Here is a 21,583-nt window from a genome sequence, read left to right as displayed (position 1 = left end):
TGGTCCAGCTGTCAGTGGCCGCACCCCTTCGTCTACAGGGATTCCCGGGGTTCCTTCGTCAAGGCCCCATCTGTTTGGAGGATGTGGCTCACTTTTGTCTCGCAGCATGGTTTTTGAGAGGTATCGGTTGAAGAGAAAAGGCTATTCGGATGCGGTCGTTGCTACGTTGCTGAGATCCAGAAAACAGTCTACGTCCCTAGCTTATGTTCGGGTCTGGGTAGTTTTTGAGGAATGGTGCATGGAGTGGGGCCTAGACCCCACTTCCGCTTCTATTCCCGATATTCTGGTTTTTTTTCCAGGCGGGGCTCGCCGAAGGTTTAGCGTGTAATTCCCTTCGGGTTCAAGTGGCGGCGCTTGGCTGTTTGCGTGGTAAGGTCCGGGGGATCTCTCTGGCTCTCCACCCGGATATCTCCCACTTTCTTAGGGGGGCTAAGCACCTCCGTCCTCCGTTGCGGCCCCCTTGCCCGTCTTGGAACCTCAACTGGGTACTCTCAGCCTTATGCTCAGTGCCGTTTTGAGCCCCTGAAACGTTCTACGCTCAAGGATTTCACCTTGAAGACCGTATTCCTAGTGGCGATTGCATCGGCCCGTCGTGTTTTCAGAATTACAGGCGTTGTCCTGTAGGGAGACCTTCTTGCGCATCTCCGATTCGGTGGTCTCCTTGCGGACGGTTACCTCCTTCCTTCCTAAGGTCGTGTCGTCGTTCCATTTGAATCAGTCAATTGAACTTCCCGCTTTCTCGGTTGCGGAGTCTTCGGACCCGAAAACAAAAGACTTGAGAAAACTAGATGTGCGGAGGTCCCGGCTTCGCTATCTGGAGGTTACTAATCCGTTTCGGGTGACGGATCATCTGTTTGTGTTAACTTCGGGTCCAAAGAAAGGTGCTGCGGCGTCCCGCACGACAATTGCCCGTTGGCTCAAGGAAGCCATTGGTTCTGCGTACATTCTGCGCGGAAAATCGCCGCCGGTGGGTCTTCGGGCTCATTCGACATGCTTTGCAGGGCGGATACCTGGAAGTCGTTGCATACCTTCATTAAACATTGCCGGTTGGATGTTCAGGCTACTGAAGCTGGGGGTTTTGGAGAGAGGGTACTCCGAGCGGGACTCTCTGCTTCCCACCCTCGGTAAGTTAGCTCTGGTACATCCCAGGTGTCCTGGACTGATCCTGGTACGTACAGGGAAAGGAAAATTAGTTTCTTACCTGATAATTTTCGTTCCTGTAGTACCAAGGATCAGTCCAGGATCCCGCCCGCAGTGTTGCGTTATAGTAACGGAGAGTCCGCTCATTATTGTGTTTTTCAGTACGCTGATCCATTCGCTCTCCCGGTTGGGGAGTCTGGTTCCTGTAGGGGTGTTGGTTTTCTTTTCCCTACCAAGTTGTATGGTTAGCTATGGTTGCCTTTTGGCTTTTGTCTACTTTGACATTACGTATGACTGAGGGGCTGTGACTGGCACAGGGGCATATATGCTCCGCCCACAAGTTTTAGTCTGTCTCCATCTACTGGTGCGGAGTCACAACCCAGGTGTCCTGGACTGATCCTTGGTACTACAGGAACGAAAATTATCAGGTAAGAAACTAATTTTCCTTTAGGCCCGCTCATACTGGCAATTCTGGAAGAGTTAGAAACTGAAGTTCCTCAGGAGGATTCTTGAATGGGTGCGGTGGATCCCGTGATGCTTGGTCTCAGGGGTCCGGCTTGCTGCTTCCCCTTCTATATATCAGTGACGGGCCTCTTGTTCCGGGAGTGGGATACCCTGGATCTGGGGTTGAAAGTCAGCCGAACTATGGATATGTTGTACCCACTAGCAGAGGATGCTCTGGATCTGCTCAGGGTGCCCAAGGTGGATGCGGCAGTCTCCGTGGTCACGAAGAAGACCACCATTCCAGTTACAGGAGTGATAGCCCTGAAAGATTTGCAGGACCGAAAATTGGAGGTACAGCTTAAGAAGATTTTTGAAATCTCGGCTCTGGGAGTACAAGCGGCCATGTGCAGCAGTTTTGCTCTGCGTGCGAACTTGCGTTGGGTGTAACAATTGCAATCTGTAGCATCCCTTTCGGAGGCATATGCAGTTCAGGCAGGTCGTTTGGAAGCAGCGGTGGCTTACAATGTGGATGCTCTGTATGATCTCCTGCTTACATCGGGAAGAACCATGGTATCCGCCGTCTCAGCCCGCAGGCTCCTCTGGCTTAGGAATTGGTCTGTGGATGTCTCTTCAAAGGCTCAGCTGAGTTCCTTGTCTTTCAAGGGAAAGCTACTCTTCGGCCAACAGTTGGAGGACCTGATAAAGTCTCTGGGAGAGAATAAGGTCCACAAGTTGCCGGAAGATAGGCCTAGGAGCAGAGGTTCCTTCCCTCAGAGGTCAAGATTCTGGGGGAATCATCGTTTTCGTGCCTCACGGTCATCCCGATCCTCCTTTCATCAAGGTCTCACTCGTCCACATTCCTGGAACCAGTCCTTCCGTGGCCGAAGGCTGGCCAGGGACGGAGCCCCTCAGGCTCATGGAGGCTCCAAGTCCGCACAATGAAGTGAGGCCGGTTCACTCCTCCGTTCCAAGCACAGGGGGAAGACTGTCCCTTTTTCTGGAGGAGTGGACCAACTTGACCTCAGATCAATGGGTCCTAAATATAACAGAACACGGCTATGCTTTAGATTTTGCTCGGCCGATCCAGGAGCGCTACATGGTCTCTCCGTGCTCTTACCACCAAAAGCGTCGGGTGGTGCAAGTCACTCTGCAGTGCTTACAAGACCTGGGCACCATCATTCCAGTACCCATAGGAGAGATTCGGCGGGGACGCTACTCCATTTACTTCATGATCCCCAAAAAGGAGGGCACTTTTCATCCCATACTGGATTTAAAAAGAGTCAATCGGAATCTAAAGGTGCTGCGGTTCTGGATGGAGACTCTTCGTTCAGTGATAGCATCTGTGCACAAAGGAGAATTTTTGGCGTCTCTGGACCTGACCGAAGCTTACTTGCACATACACATTCGCCTGGATCATCAGAAGTATCTGCGGTTTGCAGTCCTCTGGCATCATTTCCAGTTTGGTGCACTACCTTTTGGACTGGCGCGGGACCCAGGGTGTTCACCAAGGTGATAGTAGTTGTGGCAGCAGACCTGTGAAAAGAAGGTATTCTGGTGCCGATTGGCTGTTTCGAGTGAAATCGGAAGCCCCAGAGGGCTTACAATCTAACAGCTCGATACTGTAAGGTGCGGTTGGAGATTAACTCGCTGTGGGCGCACAATTGGGACGCGTAAGGCGATCCTGCGATAACAGTCTCCAGTTTCACGCATACTTAGCGCTTCTTGAAACCGACCCGTAACCTTTTCCGCACGCAGCATGTATATATGATATGTAAATGAACGAATTAGCTATTTAATGAACGAATTAGCTATTCCCTCCGATACTGTGACGCACGCTCCGATTATCTCCTTTGTAACCCGCTATTTTGCCGCATCCTTAACCTGTTAGTTTACCGCCTACCCTCTACCTGGTGTTAGTGTGGTGTTCGAACAGCTACGTACCGGACTGCACCATGGACGACCTCCATATATACTAACATATGCAGCATAAAGTTGTTACATATATATATCTATATATACATATATAGATATCTATATATCTATATAGATATCTATATATCTATATAGATATCTATATATCTATATAGATATCTATATACCTATATAGATATCTATATACCTATATAGATATCTATATATCTATATAGATATCTATATATCTATATATCTATCTATATATAAATACCTTGTCACTTTCCGAATCCCCCCATCTCCACATGCGCGGGCGGGCGGTCATTGAGGCGGCAGCGGGAGCCGGCGGGCGCCCATTCATCCAGGCGTTTGATCCAGGCGGCGGCGGGAGCCGGCGGGCGGGTGGGCGCGCGTTTGATCCAGGCGGGAGCGGGCGGGTGGGCGCGCGTTTGATCCAGGCGGCGGCGGGAGCCGGCAGGCGGGTGGGTGCGCGTTTGATCCAGGCGGCGGCGGCGGGAGCCGGCGGGCGTGCATTCATCCAGGCGGAGGGAGCCGGCGGCGAAAGCGGCCTCCGGCAGCCCCCGCCAGCAGTGAATGAATGCACGCCTGTGTACGCCCGTGCGATTTCGGCGCTCAAGGCAGTGCATTAGCGAACGTCGCATGCCGTGACGTCAAGCATCGTGACGTCACGCCTTGAGCGCCGAAATCGCACAGGCGTGCATTCTTTCGCCGCTGGCTCCCTCCGCCAGGATGAATGCACGCCCGCCGGCTCCCGCCGCCGCCTGGATCAAACGCGCGCCCACCCGCCCGCTCCCGCCGCCGCCTGGATCAAACACGCACCCACCTGCCCGCCGGCTCCCTCCGCCACCTGGATCAAACGCATGCCCACCCGCCCGCCAGCTCCAACGCGCGCCCACCCGCCCGCTCCCGCCTGGATCAAATGCGCGCCCACCCGCCCGCTCCCGTCGCCTGGATCAAACGGGCGGGTGGGCGCGCGTTTGATCCAGGCGGCGGCGGGAGCCGGCAGGTGGGTGGGTGCGCGTTTGATCCAGGCGCTGCCTGGATGAACGGGCGCCCGCCGGCTCCCGCCGCCGCCTCGATGACCGCACGCCCGCCCGCCCGTGTGGAGATAGGGGATTCGGAAAGTGACATATATATATATATATATATAAATAAAACACTTTATTCCCTTTTGTTTTAATTTTCGCCCTGCGCCTTGCTTTGGGAGGGGGGGAACCATCCACTTCCTGGTACCTGTCATTTCAAATGTCATTTGAAATGACATTTGAAATGACAGGTACCAGCGCACCCAGGATACTGTATAGGCGCTGTATTAAGCGCCTATACAGTAAAATGGGCTGCGCAGGCCTAACCTTCGCCTAACGCTTCGCAGACGCGGCTTGCATTTGCAAGTAATTTACATAGAGTATCGAGCGGTATGTGAAGACAACTGTGCGTGCGGGGAACGAGGGTGCGCCCGGCACTGCCACACTCTTTCTACCGCGGCCTTAGAGTATCGACCTGTAAGTTTGTACCTGAGGTAATAGAGGGTACAATGGAGCGACAGCAGGACTTGAACCCTGGTCTCCTGGGTCGTAGCCCACTGCTCTAACCACTAAGCTACTCCTCCACTCCTCTTCAATCAGTCTTGCTCTCCCGATGGAATCCGCTCTCCGAGCAGTTTCAGCTTCTTTTACCACTGACGGACGCAGTGCGATCCAGTCTTCTTTGGTGGCTTTGTCCGGACAATTTTAGCCAAAAGATCTTCATTCAAAAATTGGAAGAAGGATCCAACAGAAGAAAATAAGATAAAGCATAAACGTTGGCAAGTTAAATGTAAGACATTGATAAGACAGGCTAAGAGAAAATTTGAAAAGAAATTGGCTGTAGTGGCAAAAACTCACAGTAAAAACTTTTAAAAATATATCCGAAGCAGAAAGCCTGTGAGGGAGTCAGTTGGACCGTTAGATGATCGAGGGGTTAAAGGGGCACTTAGAGAAGATAAGGCCATCGCGGAAAGATTAAATGATTTCTTTGCTTCGGTGTTTACTGAAGAGGATGTTGGGGAGGTACCAGTAATGAAGAAGGTTTTCATGGGTAATGATTCAGATGGACTGAACCAAATCACGGTGAACCTAGAAGATGTGGTAGGCCTGATTGACAAACTGAAGAGTAGTAAATCACCTGGACCGGATGGTATACACCCCAGAGTTCTGAAGGAACTAAAAAATGAAATTTCAGACCTATTAGTAAAAATTTGTAACCTATCATTAAAATCATCCATTGTACCTGAAGACTGAAGGATAGCAAATGTAACCCCAATATTTAAAAAGGGCTCCAGGGGGATCCGGGAAACTACAGACCGGTTAGCCTGACTTCAGTGCCAGGAAAAATAGTGGAAAGTGTTCTAAACATCAAAATCACAGAACATATAGAAAGACATGGTTTAATGGAACAAAGTCAGCATGGCTTTACCCAGGGCAAGTCTTGCCTCACAAATCTGCTTCACTTTTTTGAAGGAGTTAATAAACACGTGGATAAAGGTGAACCGGTAGATATAGTATACTTGGATTTTCAGAAGGCGTTTGACAAAGTTTCTCATGAGAGGCTTCTAGGAAAAGTAAAAAGTCATGGGATAGGTGGCGATGTCCTTTCGTGGATTGCAAACTGGATAAAGACAGGAAACAGAGAGTAGGATTAAATGGACAATTTTCTCAGTGGAAGGGAGTGGGCAGTGGAGTGCCTCAGGGATCTGTATTGGGACCCTTACTTTTCAATATATTTATAAATGATCTGGAAAGAAATACGATGAGTGAGATAATCAAATTTGCAGATGACACAAAATTGTTCAGAGTAGTTAAATCACAAGCAGATTGTGATAAATTGCAGGAAGACCTTGTGAGACTGAAATTTAATGTGGATAAGTGCAAGGTGATGCATATAGGGAAAAATAACCCATGCTATAATTACACAATGTTGGGTTCCATATTAGGTGCTACAACCCAAGAAAGAGATCTAGGTGTCATAGTGGATAGCACATTGAAATTATCAGTTCAGTGTGCTGCGGCAGTCAAAAAAGCAGAATGTTGGGAATTATTAGAAAGGGAATGGTGAATAAAACGGAAAATGTCATAATGCCTCTGTATCGCTCCATGGTGAGACCGCACCTTGAATACTGTGTACAATTCTGGTCGTCGCATCTCAAAAAAGATATAATTGCAATGGAGAAGGTACAGAGAAGGGCTACCAAAATGATAAGGGGAATGGAACAGCTCCCCTATGAGGAAAGACTAAAGAGGTTAGGACTTTTCAGCTTGGAGAAGAGACGACTGAGGGGGGATATGATAGAGATGTTTAAAATCATGAACGGGTAGATGTGAATCGGTTATTTACTCTTTCGGATAGTAGAAAGACTAGGGGGCACTCCATGAAGTTAGCATTGGGCACATTTAAAACTAATCGGAGAAAGTTCTTTTTTACTCAACGCACAATTAAACTCTGGAATTTGTTGCCAGAGGATGTGGTTAATGCAGTTAGTATAGCTGTGTTTAAAAAAGGATTGGATAAGTTCTTGGAGGAGAAGTCCATTACCTGCTATTAAGTTCACTTAGAGAATAGCCACTGCCATTAGCAATGGTAACATGGAATAGACTTAGTTTTTGGGTACTTGCCAGGTTCTTATGGCCTGGATTGGCCACTGTTGGAAATAGGATGCTGGGCTTGATGGACCCTTGTTCTGACCCAGTATGGCATTTTCTTATGTTCTTAGAGGGTGGATTTGGAAATTCCCTCCTGGATAGTGGTCACCACCGATGCCAGCCTCATGGGGTGGGGGGCGGTTTGTCGGGGGACAGCGGTGCAAGGCCAATGGACGAGAACGGAGTCCTCCTGGTTGATCAATTGATTGGAAACCAGAGCGGTTCAATTGGTGTTACAAACCCTCCTTCCTTTGGTAGAGGGACATTCAGTGAGGGTATTCTCCGACAATGTAACGATGGTAGCTTACATCAATCATCACGGAGGAACCAGGAGCTGTCCAGTGTCAGTGGAAGCTCAGCTCTTAATCAACTGGGCAGAACAACAACTCTACAGGATTGCGGCATCTCACATTGCTGGGGTGGACAATGTCCAAGCCGATTTTCTCAGCCACCACCAGTTGGACCCGGGGGAGTGAGAACTCTCCAATGAGGCCTTTCGTCTTCTGTGCAGACGCTGGACCATGCCAGCCATGGATCTCATGGCAAAGTGTCGCAACGCCAAGGCTCCTCGATTTTTCATTCGCCGGAGGGAGCTAGGGGCAGATGCTCTGGTCCTCCCCTGGCCAAAGGATGTTCTGTTGTACGTATTTCCCCCATGGCCGTTGGTCAGAAAAGTTCTGAGCCGCATCGAAGTTCATCTAGGAAAGGTGATTCTCGTGGCTCCGGAGTGGTCGAGGCATCTGTGGTTTGTGGATCTTCTGAATCTAGTGGTGGACAGTCCGCTAAGGTTTCGTCCGTCTCCGAATCTTCTACGTCAGGGCCCCATTTGTTTTGGAGAGGTAGATAGTTTTTGTCTAGCGGCATGGCTTTTGAAAGGCAGAGATTAAGGAGTAAAGGTTACTTGGATGCGGTTGTTGCTACGCTCTTGCATTCCCGTAAAACTTCTACCTCCATGGCATACGTTAGAGTTTGGGAAGTGTTTGAATCCTGGTGTCTAGACCGTGGAGTGCAGCCGTCCAGGGCTTCTATTCCGAATGTTCTGGATTTTTTACAGGCGGGGTTAGCCAAGGGATTGTCGTTTAATTCCCTGCGAGTCCAGGTGGCTGCCCTCTGCTGTTTGCGTGGAAAGATTCAGGGGGTTGCACTAGCCTCTCATCCGGATGTGGCTTGTTTTCTGAGAGGAGCTAAGCATTTGCGTCCTCCGGTCCGGAACTCTTGTCCCTCATGGAAGTTGAATCTGGTGCTCCACGCCCTTTGTGATGCGCTTTTCGAGCCATTGAAAAGTGCGACCCTGAAGGATCTGACGCTGAAGGTCGTGTTTATTGTGTCTATCTCCTCAGCTAGGTGTGTTTCCGAGATTCAGGCCTTGTCTTGCAGGGAGCCTTTCTTACCGATTTCAGAAGCAGGTGTTTCCTTAAGAACAGTGGTGTCCTCTTTTCATTTGAACCAGTCAGTGGAGCTCCCTTCCTTTGCAGGACTGGATTCTTCTACTCCGGCATTTAAGGATTTATGGAAGCTCGATGTAAAGAGGGCCTTGTTGCATTACTTTGAGGTTAAGAACAGTTTCCATCTATTGGACCATCTGTTCGTTCTGTGGAGTGGACCCAAGAGGGTTATAAAGCATCAAAGGCCACTATCGCACGTTGGCTAAAGGAAGCTGTTTCAGCATACTTTTTGCAGGGCCATCCAATCCCAGTCAGTCTTCAAGCTCATTCTACTCGATCGCAGGCAGCCTCTGGGCGGAATGTCAGCAGGTGTCTCTGCAATAGATTTGTAGAGCAGCTACCTGGAAATCTACACATACCTTTGCGAGGCTTTATCGTCTAGATGTCCGGGCTCCGGAGCCCGGTTTCTTCGGGGCCAGTGTTCTCCGAGCGGGACTCTCTCAGTCCCACCCATGTTAGGGAAGCTTTGGTACATCCCAGGAGTCTGGATTGATCCAGGTATGTACAGGGAAAGGAAAATTGGTTCTTACCTGCTAATTTTCGTTTCTGTAGTACCACGGATCAGGCCAGAGTCCCACCCATTGGGAAACGGAGAGGCCGCTCGGCCGTGGTTAGCAGTTTTTATTCTGCCTGTTTTCAGAATGCCCCCCCTTTTTCAGGGTAAGAGTATGGGCATCCATTTGTTCATTGAGTTACAGGTTTTTTCATTCCCTCTGCTCTTCAGGGAGAGTTATGTAAATTGTTATGGTTGACTTTTTTGCTTGGGTACAGTGTAATACTGACAGACTCTAGGTGGCACCACAGGAGTATAGGACGGAGTCCGTTAAAACTTCTCTGTCTCCACCTGCTGGAGGGGAGGCAAAACCCAGGAGTCTGGACTGATCTGTGGTACTACAGGAATGAAAATTAACAGGTAAGAACCGATTTTCCTAAAACAAAGACTAGAAAACGAAAAGGGAAGTCGCTAGAACAATTAAGGAAAAATAGCTTAAGAACAGATTAACAGCATCTTAAATTATACAGTTTGTGTAAGATTCTGAGATAAAACAGCCTTGCTTCCCGGGCAGGTCCTGGACTGATACAGCAGGGCTAATGGAAAGAAAATTTCTCCTTCCATTTCAGCCTGTTGCACCAGGCCAGTCCCTGACGAGTGGGAAGTATCAAAGCTCCACCACCGCAGGCAGTGGACGTGAGAGCTGCTTGGAGAATACCATACCAAGTAGCTTTTCTGGGATGGAGGCACCAGCGATCCACAATCAGCTGAAATGCCTTGACTGACAACACCCACTCTCCTGGGTCCAGACTTTCCCTGCTGAAAAAATCCACTCTTACGTTGTCTTTTCCTGCAATGTGAGAGGGTGAGATCATCTGCAGATGACTTTCTGCCCATTCCATGAGCTGGTCTAGTTCCTGCGACGCTTGCTGGTTCCTCCCTGGCAATTGATATAGGCCACAGATGTTGTGTTGTCCGACATCACGCAAACCGCTTGATCCTGCAGCCTGTGGCCAGCCATACCGCCCAGGGTTCCAGGTGATTGATGTTCCAATGGGACTTTTTGGCATTCCAAGGCCCTTGGGCGTTTATCTCCAGACAGTGAGCCACCCCCCCAACCTTGGAAACTCACATCTGTCATGAGTACCAACCAAGTCTGAGAGGACAAGGGAACTCTCTTTCTCAGATCTGCCTGCAACCACCACTGGTGGCGGGAGCAGATTTCCATCACTGAGTGGAGCTGAATCGCATAGTCCTGAGACTACAGGTTCCAACAAGTCAGCAGAGAGCGCTGAAGAAGACGGGTATGCACCCTTGCCCACGGCACCACTTCCAGGGTAGCCACCATCAAGCTTAGCACCTGTAGGTAGGACCACACTGCCAGGCGTATGGTGTTCACGAACTGACGCACCTGAGACATCAATTTCTGGATCTAAACTTCCAGTAGGAAAACTCTGTCCTGCCCCTTGTCGAACCAGACCCTCAGATACTCCAATGACTGGGATGGCTGAAAATTGCTCCTGCATTAAGGAGATCATCTTGTGAGTCACCAAGTAGCTCTCTTCCTGAGACTTGGCTTGAATCAGGCAGTTGTCCAAATACGGGTGCACTAGGAGCCCTTATTTTCGCAAGGCGGCTGCTGCTACTACCACCCTAACCTTGGAAAATGTTCTGGGAGCAGTGGCTAGACCAAAGGGCAGCACCCAAAACTGATAATGGCAATCCCAACACCACAAAACGTAGAAAGCGTTGGTGTTCCAATCGGATGGGAATTTGAAGGTAAGCCTCTGACAGATCCAAGGTGGTCAGAAATTTCCCCAACTGCACTACCATTATCACAGAGCATGATGTTTCTATGCAAAAATAGGTCACCTTCAAATGATGGTTGACCCTCTTGAGATCCAAGATGGGACGAAAGGAGCCTTCTTCTTGGGCACAAACAAAATAAATGGAATATCGCCCTATACTTTCTTGAGACGTGGGCACCGGAAACACAGCCCTCAGGCTGAGGAGCCTTTGAAGCGTGAACTCCATTGCTTGCTTCTTCTGCGGGGCATGGTAAGAGGACACTATGAACACGCCCAGAGGAATACTGCGAAATTACAGCGCATATCCTTCTGATATCACCTCCAGGACTAGTCTGCTCTGGGCAGCTCCGACAGGAAGCTGCTTATGGCTGCTGTGCTTGGAAGAGTGCCTGGACTTAAACACCTTGTGCAAGAAATGCACGAAGTCAGAGGAAATTGAGGATGAGGAATCTGAGCCCTCACAAGGCTCCTCCTCAGAGGAAAAATACTCGGCTGCTGCAATGTGAGCACCCCCCCAGAGGCATCTGTTTGCGGCGATAAAGCAGGAAAGGACCTAGCAACCCCATGGGAGGCTGTAGACTCTTCTAACCTTCTTTCTTCTTTTCAATTTTCTTTTTTTTTTGGGGGGGGGGGGATTTCAGAGTGCAGGAGTTTGCACCTCCACCATCTGCTGGAGACAGAGTACTGCTGATAGACTGCAGTGGCACCTCAGCTTAAATGGCAGTATCAGTCAAAAACTTCTCTGTCTCCATCTGTTGGAGGGGAGAACTGATTCGGGTACATACAGGGAAGCTTTACTGACATTTACAAAGTGTCCAAAATGCTGGTCCTCGAGTCGTTCTGAAGGCCAGAAAATATGACCATATCACCTCTCTGCTCAGGACTCTACACTGGCTCCCATCATGGCACCAGGTTATATTCAAGGCCCTTAAAGGCTTAGCACTCTTGTATCTGCTCAACCATCTCATCTTCTCCAAACCCTCCTGCACTCACTGTCCCAGGCCTGCTTGGTAGGGCCAGCTCCCAAAGAAATGAAACTCACAACCCCAAGGAAAATAGCTTTCATAGGCTCTGCCCCTACCCTCTGGATCTCCCTCCCATGCAAAATCAGAAGGGCCCAGACCTGCTCACTTTTGGGAAATCTCTAAAGACCTTGTTGTTTACAACAGCCTTTGCCCTGCAACCCCCACCCCCCATATCTCTGAAGAAACCTCTGTGGCTACACTCTCAGCCAAAGGACCCTTCTCGCAGACAGACATAATCACTGCCATTTCATCGATTAGCCCCAAGCTGCCACATCAACCTGGTCTGTAACCCTCAGATCAGCTCTACACTGCCCAGCCTGTAAGCCTATATGAATCTGCGCCTCCTCCTGGACTCATTGAACTGTACACTGAAACCCTACCAGTGAGTTTCATCTAAACTCACTGTTATTCCCCCTGACCAAGTCCCCTAATCTAGAACCTGTATACGAGTTAACCCTCCCTGCCACCGCCTGAATTGTATAACACTCCTGCTTTTATAAGCGCATATTTTATATATGTGCTATATCTGCTTTTCTCAGTTCAATTATTTATTTATAAACTGTTTACTGTAATCTTTATTCCTTATTGTTGTAATTCTGCTTGTCACATGCTTTGAACTCTTACAGTGGAAGAGTAGGACTATAAATAAACGATGATGACGATGAAGGTTGAAAGGTGTGGCTAGGGCATCTTATATTATTCCATCAGCCCTGAGAGAGTATGCCACACCCAGACCCCACTTCCCCAAGGCAAAGGCGCTGAGGAAAGGTGGGAGACCCTGGGTAGTAGAGTTCCTGGGAGTGTTGCAGGGTTGCCAGCTTCTTAGAAATATTATCACTGATGATCTGCTAGTCCTCTGCAACCCCTGACTCCTGGTCTCCCCACTTCCCCAGCTCTTCAAGTCACCAAAAGGGCCAGACTCCAAGGGGACCCCTCCCCTCCATGCCATCTCGCTGATTTGACCTGTGCCACATGTTTGAGGGGTGCCATCTTAACCTTGCCTCAGCTAGCAGATTGGGTTAAAGGGTGAGTATTGAATATAATTTCTCGTGTGGGGCCAGGTGCGAGCGAGGCAGGCCTAAGACAACTTTGGCACTTCCTCCTATGCGTTCTAAGCCTCAGTCTGGATACCTCTGCTTTCATGCTGCCTTCCTGCCCAGGGCTTCCTCCTAAAACAAAAAAAACAACAACCTACCACTACCCTCACCTTCCTCATTATTTAAATAGATATCTTTAAAAAAAAAAAAAAAAGTTGTACATCAGAATTTGGAAATGGGACATAAAATAAATTGTGAATGGAGTCCCATTGTGCCAGAGCTCAGGCCTGGGTCTGATGGAGCAGGAAACTGCCTGCAGCCCCCTTTCCTTTCCCCCAACTCTAACTGAAAAAAAGATTCAGATCTAAAACTAAGACCAAACCGGGAAGAAATAAAGTAGAAAGAGACAGGTAAGTTGTTTATGTTTCTGAGAATCGAGGTAGAAGCCAGTAGTGCATACTACCTCCCACAAAGGCCTGCTTACTTTTACACTTCGTAATAAATCTTTCTCCCTTGCAGAAGCTTCTTTGGAATGCATGAAACTATTCAAGGCTGTTTTAGCAGCTGTAAAAAAATAAATAAAAAAGATTTAAGACCATATTAATAAGTTATCAACCAACAGCAGCTAACAATTTTATTGAAAAGCATTATAAAATACCTTTTCCTTTCTTCTGGGTACCTGGAGTAAGTTTCACTTTATATCTAGAAATAAAAATCAAATCAGTCAAACACACACTTTTTAAGAGACTGAAAACCAGAAAAAAGAATAACCTTACTCCACAAATTGAGATTTTGGCCTGGACAAAATGGAAGAGGGGCTTCCCTCTCACCTTAAGGCACTCAGTCCCTTTGGAAGATGGAAAGCAGGCACTCAACACTGCGTTCCAGGCCTGCTTTGATTGTATTTGCCAATGACTGCTGGAGCCTTGGATCAGGGGTGCTCAAGCCAGTCCTTGTGGTGGGGGCCAGTCAGTCAGGTTTTCAGGATCTCTCTAAAGAATATTCATGCGATTTTATTTGCACGCACTCTCTCCCAAGTATGCAAATATTTCTCATGCATATTCATTAGGGATATTCTGAAAACCCAGCTGGCCCCCCGAGGGCCGGTTTGAACACCCCTGCTCTAGATGGCAGGTTAGTTTACAGCCTGATGCTGGGAAGCAGATTTGGAGAGCAAAAAAATGCCGTATTCAAAGGGGGGAGCAGCAGCAAATCCCCGCAACCTGCACTCAGGCAAGTCTTTTTTTCTGCTGCACAATATCCCTTATAGCTACTACTAGGTCAGTTTGTTAATGTCCAAAAGTTATAGCCTGTAAATAAACACAAAAATATAGGGCTAATTCAAAATGACTTTTTGAGTGTCCGTTTGGATAACAGTGACAATTGTAAATAGCTCCCAGTCAAACTAATTTCCAACTTGTCAAATTAAAACACAAACACACTTTTGCAATGTTATTCTCTAACTGCTGCAACATAGTATTGCAAATATTAAAAGGATCTGGGAGTCAGCAACTTACTTATAATTTGTCATGACAGTATAAGGCGCACACACTGGTACCGAGAAGAGCAGCTCATCGTCCACGTATGGTTGTCCTGTCAGAGAGTCCAAGAGGTTCTGCTCATCCTAGGATTGCACACCAAAGCAAGACAAGGCAGGATGTGAAAGCCATGCTGATGGATGCATCTTCTAGTGCCCTTCAACTCTGACCCTATTGCACTATGGTGATTTTTTAATAGGGGAGGAGCCAAGATCATGCTCCATCTTCTTTTACAGAAGCTACTGTGCTCCCAGACAGATGGATTGAATCCCTGTCATAGCTACTTTCAGCCCTGGTTGAAAAGCGCCAAACAGGAAGAGATTTACATAAGAGTCTATGCAGACACAAATAATAAAGAGAAGGCCAGTGAGGCTCTGATTCCATCTTGGCGCATCAACTTGGCTATGTTTACGCAAATGTAAAGACAATGAACATCCTGACCCTACCCAGCAACTCAACTTGTCAAGCTGCAGATGTTGGCAGACCCATTTTGTGTACTGGCCTTTGTCTCGCATGGAGCTGGTGGCATCTGGCCACACCACAAGAGTGGCTTTATAGCTTGGCACCGCAGAGTTCGTTCTGGAAGGTTTCCCTTCCCTACCCACCTGGGGCCAGGCCCCTTCAGTAATCAAGGGGAAGCGGGGAGAGACCAAATAAATATATTTGTCCCTAATACTTTCCAGGGCTTGTAAGCAAGTCTAAGTGCGGGATCAGAAGAGAAATCTCACCTCTGCTGCCTGCTGATCGTGGTCCTGCTCATCCTGCTCCAAACATGTAAAACAGAATGGATCATGATATTAACACATCATACAGAAAAGCATGGTTGGCATTCTCTAGTAGTATTAGACAGGATTCCCATACAGGAGGTGTTTGCCTGGCAAGCCTGGGAGCAGAAAAAACTCCAGCGCATTCCACTGAAAAATCACCACTCCACAATGCACTGGGGGCTGGTGCTGCTTTCTGCTTCTCATTCCCAGCAGCCAAAGGTAAGGAAAATCCCTTCGGGAAAATAAAGCAGTACTGGGGCCCCGTGGAAAGAAAAAACAACAACTTTGCAGTGCTCCCCCAAAGCCCAGGTGTCTTGCCCTGCTTAACTACAAAGGAGGAGCTCTTTCAAGGAAGGAAATACTTTACTGAATTTTGGAAATTCAGCAGAGGACTCCTCCTCCTGAGCAGGATAAGATCTGCGGACGCCCAGCTGCTGCCCTGCCTACAGCACTCACCTTCTCTTCTTGCTGATCTTCCAGTGCTATCTCCTGTACGTCCCGGCTTAACACGGCTACCAAGGAGCCGGCTTCATTCTTCGCACTTTCACTAGCCCTCGGGCCACTTCGGGGTTTGGGGGGCTGTTTCTTGGCTGCCTCATCTTTCAGTCTTCCCTTCTTCCCTTTCTTCGCCTTCTCTTCTTTGTTGGAGCCTGCAGACTAGGTTACACATAGACGAGCTAAACCAAACCAGTGCTGTTATAAGTACAACAACAGAGCACAGCACAGAGACGGACCCTTCCCCCTGCACCCTCCTCAGCACTTCATACTTACTCCCAGCAGCTTCATGATAAGGTCCCGATCCTCTTCGTCTTGATCTTTGTATTTTCCTTTCACTTTTTTCATTTTGCTCTGCCAATGAGGAAAAGCTCCATGAACACACTGAGGCACAAAGGTATGAAGCTACCTACACATCAAAAAGTTAATCTGGCACTCAGAGCTGATCCGTCACTCAAACTTTTGTTGCTTAATTCATAGCACAATCCAGTTCATCCACTATTTTAGCCAATCCCATTCTGTAGAGAGGAGTGTGCGGTCCCAAAAACTTGTGTGCATAAATTGACCCTGGCTGATTCTTACGCTGATGAAATAAAGCTCGCAGTCTTGGCTGCAGTAATGGATCGGGGATCATTGGGGGAAGGAGTGAAAGGACTGGGAATCACTGTGGGGAGAAAGGGAGTGAATGAACTGCCATTAATCTCCAGTCCACTTCATCCCACATGTGACCAATACACGCCTCGCCCGAGCCATCAAGCACCTGCCATTGTGCACGTGTGTGAATACATGTGGAAGAGAGAGAGAGAATGTGTGTATGTGTGATTACATGTGGGGGAGAGAGAGTATGTAAGTGATGGCACGTAAGAGAGCTTGTTAGATTGCATGTGGGATAGAGAGAGAGAGAACATGTGTGACTGCATGTGGGGGAGAAAAAGAACATGTGTGACTGCATGTAGGGGAGAATAATGTGTGACTGCATGGGGGGGAGAGAGAGAGAGAGAGCCTGTGTGATTGCACGTGGGGGGGGGGGGAGAGAGAGCCTGTGTGATTGCACATGGGGGAGCGAGCGAGAGAGCCTGTGTGATTGCACATGGGGGAGTGAAAGAGAGAGCCTGTGTGATTGCACATGGGGGAGTGAGAGAGAGAGCCTGTGTGATTGCACATGGGGGAGCGAGCGAGAGAGCCTGTGTGATTGCACATGGAGGAGTGAGAGAGAGAGCCTGTGTGACTGCACATGGAGGAGTGAGAGAGAGAGCCTGTGTGATTGCACATGGAGGAGTGAGAGAGAGAGCCTGTGTGATTGCACGTGGGGGGGGAGAGAGCCAGCCTGTGTGATTGCACATGGGGGAGCGAGAGAGAGAGCCTGTGTGATTGCACATGGGGGAGCGAGAAAGAGAGCCTGTGTGATTGCACATGGGGGAGCGAGAGAGAGAGCCTGTGTGATTGCACATGGGGGAGCGAGAGAGAGAGCCTGTGTGATTGCACATGGAGGAGCGAGAGAGAGAGCCTGTGTGATTGCACATGGGGGAGCGAGAGAGAAAGCCTGTGTGATTGCACATGGGGGAGCGAGCGAGAGAGCCTGTGTGATTGCACATGGGGGAGCGAGCGAGAGAGCCTGTGTGATTGCACATGGGGGAGCGAGAGAGAGAGCCTGTGTGATTGCACATGGGGGAGCGAGCGAGAGAGCCTGTGTGATTGCACATGGGGGAGCGAGCGAGAGAGCCTGTGTGATTGCACATGGGGGAGCGAGAGAGAGAGCCTGTGTGATTGCACATGGAGGAGTGAGAGAGAGAGAGCCTGTGTGATTGCATATGGGGGAGCGAGCGAGAGAGCCTGTGTGATTGCACATGGGGGAGCGAGAGAGAGAGCCTGTGTGATTGCACATGGGGGAGTGAGAGAGAGAGAGCCTGTGTGATTGCACATGGGGGAGCGAGAGAGAAAGCCTGTGTGATTGCACATGGGGGAGCGAGAGAGAGAGCCTGTGTGATTGCACATGGGGGAGCGAGCGAGAGAGCCTGTGTGATTGCACATGGGGGAGCGAGCGAGAGAGCCTGTGTGATTGCACATGGAGGAGTGAGAGAGAGCCTGTGTGATTGCATATGAGAGAGAGCACGTGTGTGACTGCATGTGTAGGAGAGAGAGAGCATATTTTTATGATGGCATGTAAGAGAGCCTGTCTGATTGGATGTGGGAGAGAGAGAACATGTTCGATTACATGTGGGGGAAAGAGAGAGACTATGTGATTGCATATGGAGGAGAGGACTAGTGCATGTGTGGGAGGGATAGCGTGCGTGATTGCATCTGGGGAAGTGAGAGCGCGTGCGTGACTGCACGTGGGGAGAGAAAACAAGTACATGTGTGACTGCACGTGGGGGAGAGAGAGAGTGCGTGCGTGACTGCACGTGGAGGAGAGAGAGAGCGTGTGCGTGACTGCACGTAGGGGAGAGAGAGAGCGCGTGCGTGACTGCACGTAGGGGAGAGAGAGAGCGCGTGCGTGACTGCACGTGGGGGAAAGAGAGAGTGCGTGCGATTGCACGTGGAGGAGAGAGAGCGCGTGCGTGACTGCACGTAGGGGAGAGAGAGAGAGCGCGTGCGATTGCACGTGGAGGAGAGAGAGCGCGTGTGTGATTGCAAGTGGGGGAGAGAGAGAGCGCATGTGTGTGATTGCACGTGGGGGAGAGAGAGAGCATGTGTGTGATTGCATGTGGGGGAGAGAGAGCGCGTGTGATTGCACGTGGGGGAGAGAGTGCATCTATGATTGCACATGGGAGACAGAGAGAGCATGTGTGTGATTGCACGTGGGGGAGAGAGTGCGTCTATGATTGCACGTGGGGGACAGAGCGAGTGCATGTGTAATTGCATATAGGGGGAGAGAGAGCACGCGTGAGGTTATCTCAGTTTATAGTTTGCCGAAAAATTTCTTGAAAGGAATCTGGTGGATCAGGCTGCCGACAGCCTGTGGCACTCAAGGACCAAAGTTAGCTATCCCTGATTTAAATCTTGGTACCAATACTCTCTCTTTCTACTACATCCTGGAAGGGATCACACTACTGCTAATGCCCTGTGGCAGAGTAGCAGCATTTCTATGAAAGCCTTTTCCTTAAGCAAATGTACAAAAGGAAAACAAAAAAAATATATTTTACTTAAAAGTGCATTTTGGTGAGATTTTTATTTTTGGTATCTAAAAATGCTCACAGAGAGGAGATATTGAGACATTTTCCAGCTATGAAAGTTAGCTGGGCTATTCAGTGGTGTGGCTGTGCCGCTGAATATACCCAGATAACTTAATAGTTTGCTGAATAAGTTTATCCAGCTAACTTTAGACCTGCTCAATAGCAGGTCTAACTTATTTGGCTAACTTAGCCGGATAAGTCTGAATATAACCACTTATCTGGCTATCTGGAAGATGCATCAATCTCTAATGTGCGATAAACAACATATCGCACATATATTTATTTATTTATTTATAACTTTTATAACCGGCGTTCCTGTATGAAATACAAATCACACCGGTTTAGAGTAAATTTGCACGATGGCAGTACATAGAACAGGAAGTATGGGTAACCAGGACAAGGAACTAATACTGTAAGCTCTAATCTAAGAACCGGCCCGGGAGACCGCTACAGCTAACAAACTAAGTAGATATTGTCAAAAAAAAAAAAAAAAGCGCTAAAATACAATGAGCATAAAGGCATAAGAAGAACTACAGGAATGAGTAGCAACATTAGTGTACAAACAAGTTTGCTAATATACACATGTATATCTCTTACAAAATAGAAACTACCACACATTTCTGAACCCCATCCCAGAACCTCCTTGCTCTGCCCTTTAATTACCAGTAAAATATATGCATGAAACAAAAAATACGTGCGTAACCTTAAGGATTATAAAATAGCATATATGTGCAACTTGCCCACATATATGCTATTTTTTACATGCAAAACTCTTTGAAAATGTACTCCTAAAAATGTATATAGACTTTGTGTACTATCGTGGCAATATCGTATGATTATACATGATATTTTGCATCTCCCTGCCCTTTTACCCTCCCCTATTACAATGACCTTATTTGCATACGATTTGCATGTATTAAGAATGCAAATGTATGCAAAGCATGTCTTGAATAGGCCATCTGATGCACATATTTCACTGCGGCCAACTGAGGCGGTGGTCGGCTGTGATAAAATACCACCACCTATTTCAAATGCAGTAAATGTGAGGCGGGAGGCCCAAGACTCTAGCCCCTGTCCCCCACCACCTGCTTCCTCCTCCCCAAAGGACCAAAATGTGGGGGGGGTGGGGGGCCAAGGCCTCTCTTTTTAGACTTTTGGGGAGGGGAGCACTGAACCCCTAAGGCTTATATTTGACCTTTGGGAGGGGAGGGGAATTTGGGGAGGCCACTGAACCCCAATAATTCTAATTTTTAAGGGAGAGGGGCTGGGGGGCTTTGGATTTTATTGAACTTTGGGGGGGGGAGAGGATGCCACAAAATGGGACCAGGGCCCAGGACCCTCTTTTTTGCTTTTAACCTTGGGGGGGGGGGGGGGGGGGAGGCAGTGGCTCTGGACCCTATTTCATTTGTAACACCTTTGGGGAGGAGGGGGATGGGGGAGCCAGGGTCATCACCAAGCAGCATCGTGCACTATTTTATTTTATTTTATTTGGAGGATTCGGGTCTCGAGTGGCAGCCCTGGGATGAGATGGGGGAGGAGGGGTCAGCCCTGACCCCTGCTCAGCCTCCCCATTTGGCCACACTTATTTTTCTGGCGACCCTTTAAGGCGACGGCAGTCTCTGGAGGTTAGGGCTGCTACTGCAATAAAGGGCCGCTAGGCGCGTTCTTTTGTCCACGGTGTTTGGCCGTGAGTCAAAAAAATGTGCCATAGGACTGCAAAGTTTTTCAGAAAGGGGCCTCACTATTCCTATAGCACCCCCCCCTCTCCACGATAGTGGGACCCCAACCCGCTATAAAACCTTGCAGCTCAGTGGCTCTAGGGGTAAGTTAGCTGGATAGATAGTTATCCGGTTAAGTGGCGATCGCTAAACGCAGCCAAATATTCAAACAGCACCACTTTGCTGGATAAACCTGAACTTATCTGGCTAAGTGACGCCGAATATCAACCTCAAAAAGTCTGTATGTCCCAGTCAATAGTAGCACAGATCCACTGTAGGACTACCCCAGAGCTGCTGGGCTTCCCTGTCAAAATGTAGATTGTACCTTCTGCCCTCGTTTCAGGGGTTGCTGAGTTGAGGCGCTTTTGGTCCCATCCAGAGGTGCCATCAGCTGTTCACCACACCTTTCGCCTTTTTCCTCTGTGGTGTCACAATCCTCCAGGTCATTCTGCTGTCTCTTTTTCTTCATTTCTCTAAATAGAACACCCAAAGAAATAAATTCCTGGTCTCACAAGCTCTGTTTACACTATTTAATCTATATCAAGAAGTCAAAACACATTGAGGTAGATTGAGCACCATTTTGCTCCAGTGTAAAAAAAATTGCTCCAGATTTATTAACAAAAGCATTCCAGTATTTCCACAAAAAAACTGCCGGGACACGAGTCAATCAATTTTGTGACTGGAACAAATGCTTTATATATCTGTCCCAGCGGCTTCTACATTTCTTAAAAATAAACAAGCAAGCTATAGGTGCGATCTAAATATGGGGGGTGAGGGGTGCTGAGAGAAGTTTTCCAAAGACTTTTACCCAAGGAAAATCGGGTGCTAAAACTGCCCTTCCCCTCTGCAGGTAAAAGTACTCGAACCTCTGCCACGGTGGGGCACTGAGAG

The 21,583-nt window shown here is 48.6% G+C and overlaps 1 protein-coding gene across 2 annotated transcripts in view; it reads right to left on the bottom strand.

Moving 5' to 3' along the window:
• Window positions 1–21,583, bottom strand: part of NEMF (nuclear export mediator factor) — a 125,060-nt gene that overhangs the window by 6,557 nt on the left and 96,920 nt on the right. For both annotated transcript variants that reach the window (XM_029598370.1, XM_029598371.1), the window contains exons 26-32: window positions 21,018–21,165; window positions 16,078–16,155; window positions 15,763–15,963; window positions 15,268–15,300; window positions 14,519–14,625; window positions 13,660–13,703; window positions 13,486–13,565 (exon numbers count right to left, since the gene is read on the bottom strand). In XM_029598370.1, coding sequence (XP_029454230.1) covers window positions 13,486–13,565; window positions 13,660–13,703; window positions 14,519–14,625; window positions 15,268–15,300; window positions 15,763–15,963; window positions 16,078–16,155; window positions 21,018–21,165 — 691 coding nt within the window. The remainder of the gene's footprint in view (window positions 1–13,485; window positions 13,566–13,659; window positions 13,704–14,518; window positions 14,626–15,267; window positions 15,301–15,762; window positions 15,964–16,077; window positions 16,156–21,017; window positions 21,166–21,583) is intronic.

This window comes from Rhinatrema bivittatum, chromosome 4 (assembly GCF_901001135.1).
Source record: "Rhinatrema bivittatum chromosome 4, aRhiBiv1.1, whole genome shotgun sequence".
In the NCBI taxonomy this organism is placed as follows: domain Eukaryota; kingdom Metazoa; phylum Chordata; class Amphibia; order Gymnophiona; family Rhinatrematidae; genus Rhinatrema; species Rhinatrema bivittatum.
Note: the sequence above shows the minus strand (reverse complement) of the source record. Positions and strands in the feature narration are given on the sequence as shown.